Raw genomic sequence first — 13,781 nt, forward strand, 5'->3', positions numbered from 1 at the left:
CTCACACCCAGCATGCATACATGCAGCAACATATGTGATATATATATTCATATCTCCAGCCATCCATCCATGTTCCCTAGAGAGAACCCAACTGAGGAGTAGAACATGCAAGCCCCATGCAGAAAGAATCTGGGCTAGGAAGTGAACCCAGAATCTTCCTGCTGCAAGGAAACACCTACAAACTGTTCCACTTTGATATATATATATATATATATATATATATATATATATATATATGAATGAATTAGCCAATGAATTCTAAATTAAAGTTATTTATATAAAAGAAAAAAAAAGACATTCCTCTTTGTTCCTCAAGGGGGCAGCAGACATTTAGGTTTTTATATGTTGCTTTACACTGCAGCATGATAACCAACAATCCTCAGAGTTTAAAAGGCAATAAAGCAAGAAGTCAGGACACCACTCTTAAAATATTTATGCAGAAAAGTGCTTCATGTCTGTTTTGGATGCAAGGTGAGACTTTTATTTTTGTCTCAGTAAATAACCTTCCCCTTTCAGATGAAACAAGCACTCATAGCAGGGAATTGCTAATATAAGTGGACTGTTTGAACTGCCCCAACTGCTTCTCTTTGTTTACCGTTCACCACTCCTTTGTAGAAGATGGGAGAACACAAATACATTTTGGGCCTTTTGTTAGGCTCCTGTTTTCCCAAAAGACTTCATATGCAAGTCAGATTGGAGACCTAGCTGCATAAGGGCCATTAAACAAGAAACACAGCGTCTTTATTGTTTTCCTATTCATTAGAAATAACAAAATTAGAATGATTTTTAAATCCAAATTATCTCAAATTCTCTAAAGTGCTCACAATGCTGCACCTTTCCCATATCTACTCATTTTAGAGTCTTGTTCCCAACAGTTTTGAAATAATCTTTTTACTTGAAATTTTACACATAATATCTGGTTATGATATTGTGGGGAAAAAAAGGTTTTTTAGGAGATTGCTGGTGAAGATTCTCAGTCATCCAGGTCATAGTCATTCCAAAAAAGTAAAAAAAAAAAAGATACCACTGGACTTTATTTTCCAAGTTGGAAGACGTTTTGCTTCCCATCCAGGAAGCTTTTTCGATTCAAAATATCAGAATTAGCGTCAAAGCTTGAACTTCACAAATCACATTTCTGAAAGTAATCACAACCATTACCATGAAGCTCAAAATTCAGCTGAAATACAGGTATGGAGCAAAATTCCTTCTATTGATGATGCAATCAAAGAACACTTGGGTAAGTAGAAATTTTAAAATATGCCCTTTTTTTAAACACAATTTGAAAAAAAGGGATCTAGGAATGGAAATTAGAGAGTAGATTTGCAATCATCTCAGATATTCTTATTTTTTTTTACTATTTTAACAGTATTTTTACAATTTTATATATATATAAAAAAAACTTGTTTCACAAATTACATTTTTTCAGGTCACACTGTCTTAACTCAAGTCCAAATACAAACAGTCTTGAGTATGAAATGTTGCAAGCAACCAGGCAGACCAATAGAAATGCGTCTTTCCTCCTGATTCCAGAGAAGAGCTCGCCCCTAGAAGTGGAGGTCATCGGAGAAACTATGGAGTGAATTTGCTTCCATTATTGTTGCAAGCAAAGAACACATTTTTTATAGAAATTTGAAACAAAAAAAAAGTCCGGACAAGAAACTTTGAAAAACTTCTTGTTTTTTTAGTCATGTTTAGCCTGTTTGCAAGAACAGCCAGATGGAAGCAGCTCCCTAATGAAAAAAAAAAGGCTGGTTTTATGGGGTGAACCCTCGTGGCTCCTGAAGGACTTCCAGACCATGAGAACCTGAATTCCCTGGTCTGATGAGATGAAGGTTGAAAAATTGAATAACAGGCATCATGTTTGGAGGAAACCAATACCACCCCTACATTGAAGCATAGTGGTGGCAGCATCATGTTAGGGGAATATTGGTCAGGATGCAGTAATGTACAGAGGCCTCTTGGAGAAACACCTGCTCCAAAAATGCTCTGGACCTCAGATTCAAAGCACAGCCCAGATCTCAAAGGAGTGTCTTCAGAACCAGTCTGTGGCTGACCTGGGCTCTTATGCATTATAGCGTTGCAGCTTGTATTAAATGGTAGCCATGGTGAGAAGTTAAAAATCTTGTGATATACAAAATAAATTGATGTATTGAACATGAATCAATGGCTGGAAAATCATTATAAAATAAACTGTTAGAAAAGAGTTTGGATTATTATCTGCTTCCACGTACCTCTCTTAGACTGGAGGAACCACGGAGGCTGGAGGCGTTGCTTTGCTTCTGCATCTAATGTCCTAATTTAGTTCTATAGATATGCATAAATACAAACTTGAACCATTGATCTGTGGCTTCTTTATGTATTTTCAATGAATAACTTGCATAACTCAACCACTGCCAGCCATCTTGTTCAGTTGCAGACAGCTTTGTCAAGGATCATAATACTTTTAAAACCCCGTCTATCACCTGTAAACACTCAGCCTCATTCCAGGCAAGGTGCTGTTCATCTGAAACACACCTAATGTGATCTGTAAAACGCAATTAAAAAATATTACAATTCATATTGAAAAATATGTCAAGGAAGAACAATAATTTAGAAAATATGTTTTAGGTAGAGGAATTTTATTTTCATTCCTATCATTTTTAATAGTGTTTTCTTTCAAATAAATTTCCTTTAATTAAAAATTGTTGAAAAAATTCAATTTGAAAAACAAAAAGGAAATAAAATGATTCTTTTTGAATAAAAAAAAAAGTAAATTAAAAACAAAAACAATCCACTGGAATTTGTTTCCAAGATTGAAGACGTTTCACTTCCCATCCAGGGAGCTTTTTCAATTCAAAATGTCTGAAATAGCTTTCAGTTCCAGGTTTTATACAGTAGCCCAACTAAATCTTGTTTTTGTTTTGAAAACATGAGAACAAAAGAATCCCAACGACCCCCATTCCAAAGGGGTGGACCCTTTTGTACCTTTCAATTTGCATCTTTTTTAAAACAAAAAACATGGCTTTCTTGGGCTACACTGTTAAAACCTCGAACTCAACGTGATTCCTGACAATCTGAATTGAAAAAGTTTCCTGGATGGGAAGCGAAACGTCTTCAAACTTGGAAACAAAGTCCAGTGGATTGTTTTAAATTTTCTTTTCTTTTGGAATGACTATGACCTGGATGACTGGGAATCTTCACCAGCGATTCTTTTTGAATGTAATAAAATAAAAATAAAAAACAGACAAATTATCCTGGATTGTGTTTTATTTTTTCCAAACCTCAACTTACAAAACACTTTTCCTCAGTAGTCTAGTTGTCAAAAACAAAAAAGAAGTAGGATGGTGAATTTTTTATTTTTTTATTGTTGGAAGCATTCATAGCCTAATTAATATAGTCTATTAACCTAAAGCAACATGCATGTATGGTTGCTACAGGTCAGGTACGCCGGTCATTGACCTTGACCAAGGCACCTTACAGTAAAACTACAGTCTTATACTTCAGCTATAGTATTACGCTGTCACTTTGTCATCTTTAACACTATATCCAATTGGTTGTGCTGTTCTTTTACATCTCTGTGCTGGTGATGAAGCAGAATGAAGATGTTTTATCGTTAACTCCCTTTTATCTAATTGTTGCATTCTGACTTTTTTCTCATATTATACTGAAATAAAATTTAAATATTAGGTAACTTTTTTAATTTTTCCAGTGGCCCTAATTCTCTTCCGTAACATCCGCCCTCAGTAAAAGGTCAAGATTCTGAGATTATAGTCAGAATTTTGAGATTAAAGTCAGAATTCTGACTTTGTTTCACATTATACTGAAATACAATTTAAATTCAGTTAGCTTTTTTTATTTCTTTTTTTTTTTTTTCCAGTGGCCCTAATCCTCTTCCGTACATCCCCCCTCAGGAAAAGGTCAGAATTGTGATATTATAGTCAGAATTCTGACTTTAATCTCAGATTTCAGAATTTTTTCTCACATTATACTGAAATAAAGTTTAAACATCACTTAACTTTTTTATTTTTTCCAGTGGCCCTAATCCTCTTCCGTACATCCCCCCTCAGTAAAAGGTCAGAATTTTGAGAGTAAAGTCAGAATTCTGACTTTAATCTCAGAATTCAGACTTTTTTTTCACATTATACTGAAAAAAAGTTTAAATATCAATTTATGTTTTACATTTCTTTCAGTTGCCCTAATCCTCTTCCATACACCCCCCTCAATCCGAGTACTGCCTTTGCAACAATAATGGAACAAAATTCACTCCAAAGTTGCAACCAGCCAATCAGAGAGCATCTGGATCACCTGCTCCCAATCTGCAGGTTAATAAGCTGCTCTAATTATCCTTCTTGTTTTAACCAAAAGGGTTTATGTTTACTTTACAACACATTTCTGGGCGATTTAAACACCTTTGCAAAGTTTTGCATGTCTTTATGAGATAAAGCATTTCCCACAGAGTAAATCTGACATATCTGAATGTTCAGAGCTCATGTCATCTGAATGAACCCATGTATGGAGGGAATATCTGCAGGCAGCAGCAAGACTTGGCCACTAGAGCGACCAAGTGCAGCGAGTCTTTAGGAGGAACTAGTCTGAATGAATGGGAGAGAGTCGGATGGTCGATCGGACAATGCTCCGCAGAGATAAACACGCTTCCAGCCTCAGATCTGCGTCGCATGTAAAGTTGCTGTAGAGGAAATCCTTCCTCGGAGGAGATTTTCTTCCTTTTAATCCCATCATTCCCACTCAGACCAGCAGCACAGCTTTATTGTTCCCCCTCCTGCTGCAGCGCAGAGATCTTTTTTTCTTTCTGCAACAGGTAATTAACAGCCAAACGCTGCGTCCAACCGTCCAGCTTCCTTCAGGTAACTTTCCACCGCTGTGTGCGGGGCGATGCGTTTCTTTGCGTGGCGCTCGGTGATCTGAGCTGCGCGCGGCGTGGAGCTCCGCACCGATCCAGTCTGCGGGAGCAGCAGCCAAATGAAAATGGCCCCAACAGGAAAACTGCTGAACTAACAGTAGAGTGGGATCCACGGTTACAGAGGAAAAGATCCGCTGTTTGGGAGGAAGACGGTTCTGCAAGGAGGGCTGATGGTACCGAACAAGTGGAGCATGAATTCGGTTCTGCATAAATCGCCTCCGAGGAGCTGGCTGGGACTCAGATTAAGACTGAGTGAGTAGCCTGGATGTTTGTTTGCAGTGTGTGTTGGTGAACCAGTGTGACCCTGTGGACAGGACGGCGTTTAAAAGGCATCCTTTCCTGCTCTATGTTGCTTAGAGGAGATAAACTATCCAGACTAAATGCAGCTTTCATGGCCAAGTCCTACCTTGACTCGGAAAGCAAAGTTTTCAGTCCGGATTGCGCCTTAAATCAGGTGGTCAGGAGTTGGCTGAAGTCATTATTAGATTAAAAACCCTGGATGGAGGATTGATAAATTGATTAATGAATACTTAAATGGATTAATATTTGAGTGAGATGGATGGATGACTAGATGGATTGATGAATCCTTAAACAGATTAATAGTTAAGTGGGATTGGATGAGTGGATGCTGGATGGACATTTGGATGAAGAGATGGATAGTGAATGACTATTAATGAGTGAATGAGTGGGTTAGATTGATGGATGGATGGACGGACGGAGAGTTGGATGGATGGACGGACGGATGGATGGATGGATGGATGGATGGATGGACGGACGGACGGTTAGTGGGTTAGATTGATGGATGGATGGACGGACGGAGAGTTGGATGGATGGACGGACGGATGGATGGACGGACGGACGGTTAGTGGGTTAGATTGATGGATGGATGGATGGACGGACAGTTGGATGGATGGATGGATAGTGGGTTAGATTGATGGATGGATGGACGGATAGATGGATGGTGGGTTGGATGGATGGATGGACAGTTGGATGGATGGATGGATGGATGGATAGTGAGTTAGATGGTCGAATGGACAGTTGGATGGATGGATGGATGGATGGTGGGTTAGATGGATGGATGGACAGTTGGACGGACGGATGGATGGATGGATGGATGGACGGACGGTTAGTGGGTTAGATTGATGGATGGATGGACGGACGGAGAGTTGGATGGATGGACGGACGGATGGATGGACGGACGGACGGTTAGTGGGTTAGATTGATGGATGGATGGATGGACGGACAGTTGGATGGATGGATGGATAGTGGGTTAGATTGATGGATGGATGGACGGATAGATGGATGGTGGGTTGGATGGATGGATGGACAGTTGGATGGATGGATGGATAGTGAGTTAGATGGTCGAATGGACAGTTGGATGGATGGATGGATGGATGGATGGTGGGTTAGATGGATGGATGGACAGTTGGATGGATGGTGGGTTGGATGGATGGATGGACAGTTGGATGGATGGATGGATGGATGGTGAGTTAGATGGATGGATGGACAGTTGGATGGTTGAAAAGATGGATGGATGGATGGATGGATGGATAGTGGGTTAGATGGATGGATGGACAGTTGGATGGTTGAAAAGACGGATGGATGGATGGATGGATAGTGGGTTAGATGGATGGATAGTTGGATGGTTGAAAAGACGGATGGATGGATGGATGGATGGTGAGTTAGATGGATGGATGGACAGTTGGATGGTTGAAAAGACGGATGGATGGATGGATGGATAGTGGGTTAGATGGATGGATGGACAGTTGGATGGTTGAAAAGACGGATGGATGGATGGATGGATAGTGGGTTAGATGGATGGATGGACAGTTGGATGGTTGAAAAGACGGATGGATGGATGGATGGATAGTGGGTTAGATGGATGGATGGACAGTTGGATGGTTGAAAAGACGGATGGATGGATGAATGGATAGTGGGTTAGATGGAGGAATGGATGGACAGTTGGATGGATGGGGAGTTAGATGCAGGGATGGATGGACAACCAATAGACAAATGTATGGATAGAAGGATGAAAGCTCCAACATCTGTGTAGACTAACAATCTGATGGATGTTTAGAATATTAGGACCACGTGACAAGAAAATATAACTGAAGATTTGAACTGAAGAAGCATGGAACACAGATTGTTCCATGCTTCCTTTTCCCTCATGCACCCATCCAGATCTAGAAAATACTAATTAACTTTTCTAGGAAGTTTGAAAAAGAACTGAGGGATCAAAGCTAAGCGCCAGATTTGGCACACGACCTTTCTGAAGCAGTCATTCTAACAGAAGACGGACTTATTTTAAGAGAGAAGACTCTAGAGGCTGATCTAAGGTCCTGCTCGGGGACAACATTCAGATGATTGATATCCACTCTTATAAATCTGCAGACCAATTCCATTTTCAGCAGTGTTTTTCTTCTCCTCTGATCTCTCCCAGCTGTATTTTAGATGTGCCCAGACTTCACCCGCAGCTCGACTGCTTCTGTTTTACATATGCAGTTAACAAGCATAAGTATTACAGGTAGGCAAAGTAGTTTAGTTATGAATAACGAGACATGAAAACTCATTAATAACTGAAAAACCTGTTTAGAAAGTTCAGTCTATTAAAGGATAAGAGAGTATTTTTTATCTCTTCTTCAAAGTGCTTCACTGTCTGCCTGATGGTACATGTTCATGTGTGATGCATTCAGTGCTCGCAGTTCATGGGTTCATGCGGTAAGTAAAGTAAGCACAGAGTTTAAAGTTTAGCAGCCTTAATTGGTTGAGTCTGGAACCCCTCAGTGTTCCAGGCCACCGGAGTCTTAAGCTTGTCTTAAACACACAGGTCTAATCTGGGACCAGATGTCTTGTCTGGTCTCTGTTCTCTGAAAAACAAGGAGGGCCTGGCTAGAAATCTCTGCTGCTATTCAGTCCAGAGCCCCTAAAACCATTTACTTTATTAATGATGTTCTAATAGTTGAAATATGGAGAACTTGATTTTTGGGACTGATAAACCTGCATAGATTGTATAAACTGGTTAGACTGCAGGGCTTTGAAAAAACATGCCGACCTCTTTATTGTAGAAATAAAACCTTTCTCTCATGACAAGTTTAACACATTTTCAGAAGAAGTTGCCCCATACAAAATTAAATTATTCTAAACACTAAATTTGAAATTTTTACGCGTTTTGTTTTTGAGAAGCGTTCCTTTCAGCCAGCAACCCTGGTTTGGAAGAGGAGCTTCTTCTAGTCCGCCGTCTCTTACGTGGTATCATCTTGAAAAGCGTCCAAACACCTTAAACCTCTTGACTTTGGATCTCAAGTCTAGAAGAATAAAAAAAGTGGGACACATTTTTATTAACTCCCCCTTTATTCTGACACACCTTTAAGAAAATCAAGTGCAACCACCTGTGTAAGATATAATCTCTGCATAAAAGGAGCTATGTCTTTGAAGGCCCCAGCGGTTTGTTGGAAAACATGAGAACAAAGGCATCATGACGACCAAAGAGCACAGCCGGCAGGTCAGGGATAAAGGTTGGGAAGAAGTTTAAAGCCAGGTTAGATCACAACACAATATCCTAGGCTTTGAATGCCTCGGCGAGCGCTGCTCAGTACATTGTCCAAATATGGAATGAGTAAAGGAACAACTGGGAAACTATCAAGACAGGCTGTTGACCTAAAATATCAAATCTGTTGACGGGATAATCAGAACGGATCGTTTTGTCAAGGATTGGCAAGAAGAAGCATAATGTTGGATTTCCAAAAAAGTTAAACAATCCACTGGACTTTGTTTCCAAGTTGGAAGACGTTTTTGAAGCTTTTTCGATTTAAAATGTCAGGAATAGAGTTGAGTTCGAGGTTTGATACAGTAGCCCAACAAAGCCTTGTTATTGTTGAGAAAACATGCAAATTGAAACGAACAAATGCGTCCACCCTTTTGGAGTGGAGGTCGGGTTCCTTCAAACCTTTATTTATTTAATGCCTTTAAAAAGTTTTATTTTTTGATCAGTTTAAATTAAAAAAAATAATAATTATGGAATAACTGTGGAGTTGCTTTTTGGGAATACTACAAACACAGTGGGAGGAGTTGGCAAAGGAGCAATCTCATTTTGGGCACCAATGAACCGGCTCTGGAACAGATCACCCTCCACAACAGATTTATAGAAGATGTTTTGCATCTTGCTGCAAACGCAGACTACCTAAGCTTCCTTAGGTTGTCCAGTCTGGTCTGTCCCTCTCTTGTAGACGGCTTCACAGTTGCGTCTCCAGTCTAGTTTGTTGTCCAAGTGAAAACCATGGTATTTATACCCCTCAACCACTTCCACTTCTTCGCCCATGATGTGAACAGGATTCAAAATTTTCTTGTTTCTTCTGAAATCTACCATCATCTCCCTTGTTTTTTGTTGACATCAGGATCAGATGATTGTTTTCGAACCATGCCACAAAGCAGTTCACTAGTTCTCTCTACTCAGGTTCTTGTAGATCTTTGATGCACCCTAACACTGCAGTCTTTCTGCAGGTAGCAGGACTCTGCCTGATACTGGAAGTCAGAGGTATACAGATTAAAAAGGAATGGTGAGATTACCGTTCCCTTTGGTGCACCTGTGCTGCCGACTACTTCATTAGACAGTCGACCGTTCAGTCTAAAGGGCAGATTAGACTTCTGCAACCGTACACATCAAATGTAGCTTAGGTCTGGTCGCAAACCTCTTTTGCTGGTATTCTTCTGCACCGTCGGTCTGGAATTTTTTTAGGGACGCACAGCAGTTTCCCACCAAAGCACAAGGGGGAGCCTATTCGAGAACTCGTGAGAACTACGACGGATTGTACTTCGGAACCTCCTCGGTTAAGCTTTCGTCATAGTTGTCCATCGTAGTTGATCCTCTACTTTTATAAGAAATGACGTGTCCCTGCACTGAATCGAGAAGGACGACCACACAGACAGCTGGAAAGGCAAACAGAGGACCAATCACAGCCCATTTTTGTCTGCATACTTCCGCTTGAGGTCTGCGACTTTTTGCGACCGTCAGACGCGTAGTCAGGATTATTTTGAGGTGCACGACGATGGTTGCGAAACCTCTGGTCGCACACAAAGACAGATTTGACGGTTGCAGAGGTTATGCGTCAGAAGCATAAATTGGCCTTAACATACTGTGGTCTGTTTGTCAGGTAGTCTATGATCCAGGTGATTGTTGATGCCTCCACCTGAGTCTTCTGGAATTTCTTACAAAGTAAGTCAGGCTTAATGGTGTTAAATGTACTGCAGAAATCAAATAACATGATCCTCAAAGTGGTGTCTGCCTTGTCTTAATGACAGTGGGTTTGTTGAAGCAGGTGAATGATGGCATCATCAACTCCAATTCCACTGCAATAAGCAAAGTGCAGGGGGGTCTTGATAGCTGCTTGTTTATAGTCCATAGTCAGTGAGGACTGTTGGCTGAGCCTTCTTTGGTACTGGAACAAAGCATTAGGTTTTCCACATCACTGGAACTGTCTCCTAGGACAGGCTAAAACCAGGCATACACTGTACGATTTTTTTTTTTGGGCCTTTTCAGGCCGATTCTCCAGTCCTGTGGGGAATTTTTCGATCGGGGCGAGTTTCAGCCTCATCGTGTGTCCTGGCTCGTGTAGTAACGAGGGGTGATTAGCCTCTCATGACCACCTTCCGGTCAGGAATCGTAATATCATGAAAAAAATCAAACGTTTGAAATTTACTCAACTGTTGTGAGGTGTTTGTGGACAAATCCTGCTGCTGAAGTAGAGTCGCAAGCCAATTTACCAGAACCTCGAGCACTGTGCATGTTCAAGAAAGGAAGTTCTTCTTCTTCTTCCTCCAGATTGACGAGTCCGACCAGCGCCATCTCTCAGCGCTCAGCCCGACGTGCGGTTTTTGGACATGCACTGTGAGCAGGTAGTTTTCATCAGAGCATCGAGCCGCAAATTGTGAGCTGTGAACTTTTAAACTGCAGTTTAGTCGTACAGTTTGAGCTGTAGCTGCATGCAATGATTGAAAATATCGCACAGTGTATGTCCTGCTTAAGGCTGAAAAGGTGCTGTAGAATCCCTCAGAGCTGCTCTGCACAGGCCTTCAGGACTCTGGGGCTGACATCACGATTAATAAGTCGCCATTGTCCCTAGGAGTGGAGTGGTTAAGAATCACAAATGTATTTTATTTTTTTTTCTCTATTTCACATGAACATTTACTGTCGTAATGTGTCCAACTGTCTAAAAGTTCAAGTGGTGTGAATGCATTTGCAAAGCACCATAGGTTTACATAGTCGCTGCTTCCCCAAAAACCTTTTCTCTGCCTTTTTAAGATGACCTTACTGTGTTAAATCTAAAGTATGAGGTCAGCTCTATACTTGAATACAGCCATTGGCAGAGCGCTTATTGCCTTTTATATCCCAATCTTGATCTGGAAGGACCCAAATAGAGGTGGAGATTGGAGCAGCTACAGTAATGGCAATAGGATGGAGAACTGCTGTGAGATTATACTCTAAATGGAGTTGCGTGGGACTTAATCTTTATAGGCTCTCAGTGCTGAGAGGACATATGGAGAAGGGTTCAGTCTCTCTGCTGGATACTGGCATAATTTGTGTGTGTGTGTGATTTCTAGACTGGCACAAGGCCTGTTTGAGTTTAAACTTCCTTCTTTTGAAACGTCTCGCCATTGTTCCATTGTGATTTCCTTTCTCTTTCCCCTTTTTGCATTTCTCTTCCTGATGCCATCATAGGTCACAATTTCTCAGTCTTTTATGTTGTTTGCTGAGCTTTCTTAAGTAATATCCTCAGTCTCTGCATGTTCTAGCATTTATTTCGAACAAAAACAATTATTCTGCAAGGACTCTATATCCTGCCTTCCATCTCATTAACGCCACTGGCCCAGGGGAATCTTTCTTTTTTTCTTGTTTTAAAACATCCAAAGGAAATGTTTGTATTTCACTAGAGTCAGATATGGTCAAAACTGACTCAGTAATGCTGGTCTCCACCTCTTGGTTTAGTGTCAAGTGTGCTGCAGGCTATAATTAAGTTTATTCATGCACTTGCAAAGTAATCTTCTATATTGTGTCCAACAGAAAACATGCTTATTTTCATGGATTTCAGTATTACGGTTCTTTTGGATGCAGAGTTTACCCTAGCAAAGTCTTTCTATGTTCAGAGGGGTTTGTCAAAAAAAAAAATGTTTTTCCTTTGGGGAAAACAAGGGAGTCTAAACCTGTTTTGGAAGTTAAGCATGTTCTTGAGCTGTATTCCTTTCACAGTGGGGATTCCCTGTTGAAGCTAATCTGTTTTGACATTTTCTTTTTAACTTGTGGTCCTCAGTGTCTTATTTTGTAGAGACAAGTATCACATTAACATTAAAGCAGTCATTTAATCTGCTGATGGTTAAAATTCCATTTTAGTTTGAATAAAGCATGTGGAAAAGCTAATGAGGGTTTATTTTGGATTTTTAAAAATCCTGTTTTGCTTGTTTTGGTGCCACTGGAAGAGCTGGAAAGGAAACTAGCTTTATTCTGTAGCAAACATGTTGATCAAATGTCTGGTAATGTCAGTGCTTCCAAGAGAAAAAATATGTTGACATTGAAGTGATTATATTGAATAGGAAGACAAAGTGTAATGCTATCTTGGGTATCTTGTTTCTTTAATACATAAGAGGCACCTAAATGGTGTGCACTTAAGTTTAGTCTTTTTTTTTTTTTTTTTTTTTAAGTTGAGAGAAACCGTAACCCAGTGGTTTCCGTTCAGCCTGCTGGTAGGCAGTGTGCAGCTACAGGTGGGGGAGACGCAATGCTTTGTTTCTCTCCTCTTAGGCCCCATCCACACGAAGTCAAACCCTGGCCTAAACGCACAAATTTTTCACCAAACCAGCCTCTCATCCATACGAAGCCGGCGTTTCGGGGTCTGTAAACGATCTTTTTTTTATTAAGCCTTCAGAGTGGAAAGATTTTGAAACGCCGTTTTCGCTTTTCCATCTTTAAGTTCTAACTGCATTTTTTTTTTCTTACACGCATGCGTCATAGCGTCGCCTCTAAACACGCATGCGCGACACAATATCACAACAACAATGGCGCCGTACTGTGTTGAATGGTTGCTGCTCATGCTACTCACCCTGCTGTCGGGCTTACAACAGAATCTTCTTCTTCTGGAATATCTCCAGGAAGAACAGAGCAATATCGACGACATAGTTCAGCACCTGAATTTCACTGAACCACGAAAATGGACCCGCAGGGCAACCATGTATAAATATTAGTGCGCATGCCCAACATTTCGTCCCCTATTTTTGCTTTGGCACCACAGCGCCACTTACAGGCCTGGCATACATTTTGCAGCGTTTTCATGCATTCGTGTGGACGATCACATTTATTTTACGTCTCCGTCTTTACGACAAACGTTCTGGAAAATATTAGCGTTTCGTGTTCGTTTTGACTTCGTGCGGACGGGGCCTCAATGATGAGAAAATCTTCAGATTCTTCCACACTTTCTTTAACATCTCATTGAAGGGACTTTACAGGTAGAATATGATGGAAAATCTCTTGGATTTTGAATCTGTTTGGTTTAAAAAAAAAAAGAAAACTATATTGTTTTGCATACACTGTCTCTATTCTTGTAGCTGAGTCACTAATACTCAAAACTAAAAACCTAAAACTAAACTAAAAATGTTTTTATTTTTCAAAACTGAAAAGAACAATGTAAAGATTTGCACTTCTATATACTGTGCATGTTTGTTTTCCAAAACCAATTGCATGGTTGCCAAAAGTCGGTCTTGAAGGACCACCGTTTAAGGTTTCTCTGCTTTAGCACAGCTGATTCTGATGATTGCAGTTCAGCAAAAACCTGTTAATCAGTAATGAATGGAAGTCAGTTTTGCTGAAGCAGGAAAATCTCTAAAATCTGCAGGA

General features: G+C 40.4%; 1 protein-coding gene across 1 annotated transcript in view; it reads left to right on the forward strand.

Annotated features, from left to right (window-relative positions):
* The first annotated feature begins 4,553 nt into the window (after positions 1–4,553).
* The window catches only part of plekhg5b (pleckstrin homology domain containing, family G (with RhoGef domain) member 5b), a 162,927-nt gene continuing 153,699 nt past the window's right edge, over positions 4,554–13,781 (forward strand). Inside the window, exon 1 of the mRNA XM_038309253.1 lies at positions 4,554–5,152. Coding sequence (XP_038165181.1) covers positions 5,071–5,152 — 82 coding nt within the window. The 5' untranslated portion in view covers positions 4,554–5,070. The remainder of the gene's footprint in view (positions 5,153–13,781) is intronic.

The sequence above is a fragment of the Cyprinodon tularosa genome, unplaced genomic scaffold, assembly GCF_016077235.1.
Source record: "Cyprinodon tularosa strain WSP-4 unplaced genomic scaffold, ASM1607723v1 ctg66, whole genome shotgun sequence".
Classification (NCBI taxonomy): domain Eukaryota; kingdom Metazoa; phylum Chordata; class Actinopteri; order Cyprinodontiformes; family Cyprinodontidae; genus Cyprinodon; species Cyprinodon tularosa.